This window comes from Eimeria maxima, genomic scaffold, assembly GCF_000499605.1.
Source record: "Eimeria maxima Weybridge genomic scaffold, Emw_scaff903, whole genome shotgun sequence".
Lineage (NCBI taxonomy): Eukaryota > Apicomplexa > Conoidasida > Eucoccidiorida > Eimeriidae > Eimeria > Eimeria maxima.
This window is the reverse complement of record NW_013566850.1, coordinates 12,501-14,512: the sequence shown is the minus strand read 5'-3', so window position 1 is coordinate 14,512 and position 2,012 is coordinate 12,501. Positions and strand designations below refer to the sequence as shown.

The window sequence follows — 2,012 nt, the reverse complement described above, 5'->3', positions numbered from 1 at the left end:
TATATATATATAGGAAATAAGAACATATACGTATATACGTATATACGTATATACGTATATATGTATATACGTATATACGTATATACGTATATATGTATATACGTATGTACGTATAATATAATAATTATATCCGTATATAAGGATATATATACATATACATATATATATGTATATATACAAATAATGTATATATGTATATTTTATATATACATATATATATTTATACATATAAATACAAAGAAAAAATCTGCTTCTTTCCCCTTTTTTATTATTTATTTTATTTTATTCCTTTATTTATTTATTTATTTATTTATTATTTATTTATTATTTTTTTATTCTTTTTTTTCTTTTTTTTATTTTATGCTTTTTTCTTTTTTTTTTTTTTCTTTTTCTTTTTCTTTTGTTTATTTACGCATACAGCAAACAAATATAATATATAATTTAGTTATAATTAAATAATTAAATAAATATATTTAATTATAATTAATTAATTAATTAATTTAATTAGTAGTTAATTAATTAATTAATTAATTAATTAATTAATTAATTAATTAATTTAATTTAATTATTTATTTAATTTTTTCTTCTTGTGTCTTATACGCCTGTATAAGAGGGGATAATTATAATTAAATTAATTATAATTAAATAATAAATAAATAAATAAATAAATAAACTTATATATATTAATTTATTTATTTATTTACTTATTTTTTCTTGTTCCCTTCCTTCTTTTTCTTTTTCTTCCTCTTTCCTCATATATTCTTGTACAAGATCAGTTAATTATAAATAAATAAATAAATAAATAAATAAATAAATAAATTTACTTAGTTATCTTTTCTTTTTCTTGTTCTTTTTCTTTTTCCTCTTCTTTCCTCATATATTCCTGTACAAGATCAGTTGATTATAAATAAATAAATAAATAAATAAATTAATTAATTAATTAATTAATTATATTTATTTAGTTATCTGTTCTTTTTCTTGTTCTTTTTCTTTTTCCTCTTCTTTCCTCATATATTCCTGTACAAGTTCAGTTAATTTTTCTTTATAAAATAATTTTTTATCTATTGAATAAATTTCTTCATCTATTTGCAATTCTTTCCTCATACTCCTTTTTACCTATATAAATAAATAAATTAATAAATAAATAAATAAATAAAATTAATTAATTATTTAATTAATTAATATATAAACCCTAAACCCTAAACCCTAGATGGATAGATACAGGAGATAAAGATGCAAAGAAATAGGTATATAATGATATAAATAGAGAGATAAGTATATAAATAAATAGATACATATATAGATAGATGGAGAAAAAGGAAGAAAAAGGAAGAAATAAATAAATAAATAAATAAATATAAACAAACAAGAATAAAGAACAAAAGAAATGAATAAAGACAAAAAAAAAAAAAAAAGCAAAAAAAAAAATAAAATTTGAAAAACCCTAAACCCTAAACCCTAAACCCTAAACCCTAAACCCTTCTTACCATAGGTCTTTCGTATTCTTGTAGAGAGGGAGGCATATTATAAACCCCTTTAGGTGAATTAAATATTTCTTGTCTAATTTTATTTAATATTTTTTTTTCTTGTTTATATTTATTTACTAATTCTTTATCATAAAAATAATCTAAATCTTGAAAGTTTACAGCTAAACCCTCATCTAATGCTATTTGTGCTTTCTGTACACATTATAACCCTAAACCCTAAACCCTAAACCCTAATTTAATCTCATTAACCCTTATTCATCTATAAATACATCAACACGGATACTAGCGTTCTTTTAAGGTCAGAAAAAGGGCCTAAGGAAGTATAGTTATTGTATAAACCCTAAACCCTAAACCCTCATAAACCCTCATAAACCCTCATAAACACTCATAAACCCTAATAAACCCTAATAAACCCTAATAAACAATAATAAACCCTAATAAACCCTAATAAACAATAATAAACCCTAATAAACCCTCATAAACCCTAATAAACAATAATAAACCCTAATAAACACTAATAAACCG

At 19.7% G+C, this 2,012-nt stretch overlaps 1 protein-coding gene across 1 annotated transcript in view; it reads right to left on the bottom strand.

Annotated features, from left to right (window-relative positions):
* Positions 1-1,472: 1,472 nt before the first annotated feature.
* The window catches only part of EMWEY_00045440 (hypothetical protein, conserved), a gene marked incomplete at both ends in the record, with an annotated part of 790 nt that continues 250 nt past the window's right edge, over positions 1,473-2,012 (bottom strand). Inside the window, one exon of the mRNA XM_013483023.1 lies at positions 1,473-1,679. Coding sequence (XP_013338477.1) covers positions 1,473-1,679 — 207 coding nt within the window. The remainder of the gene's footprint in view (positions 1,680-2,012) is intronic.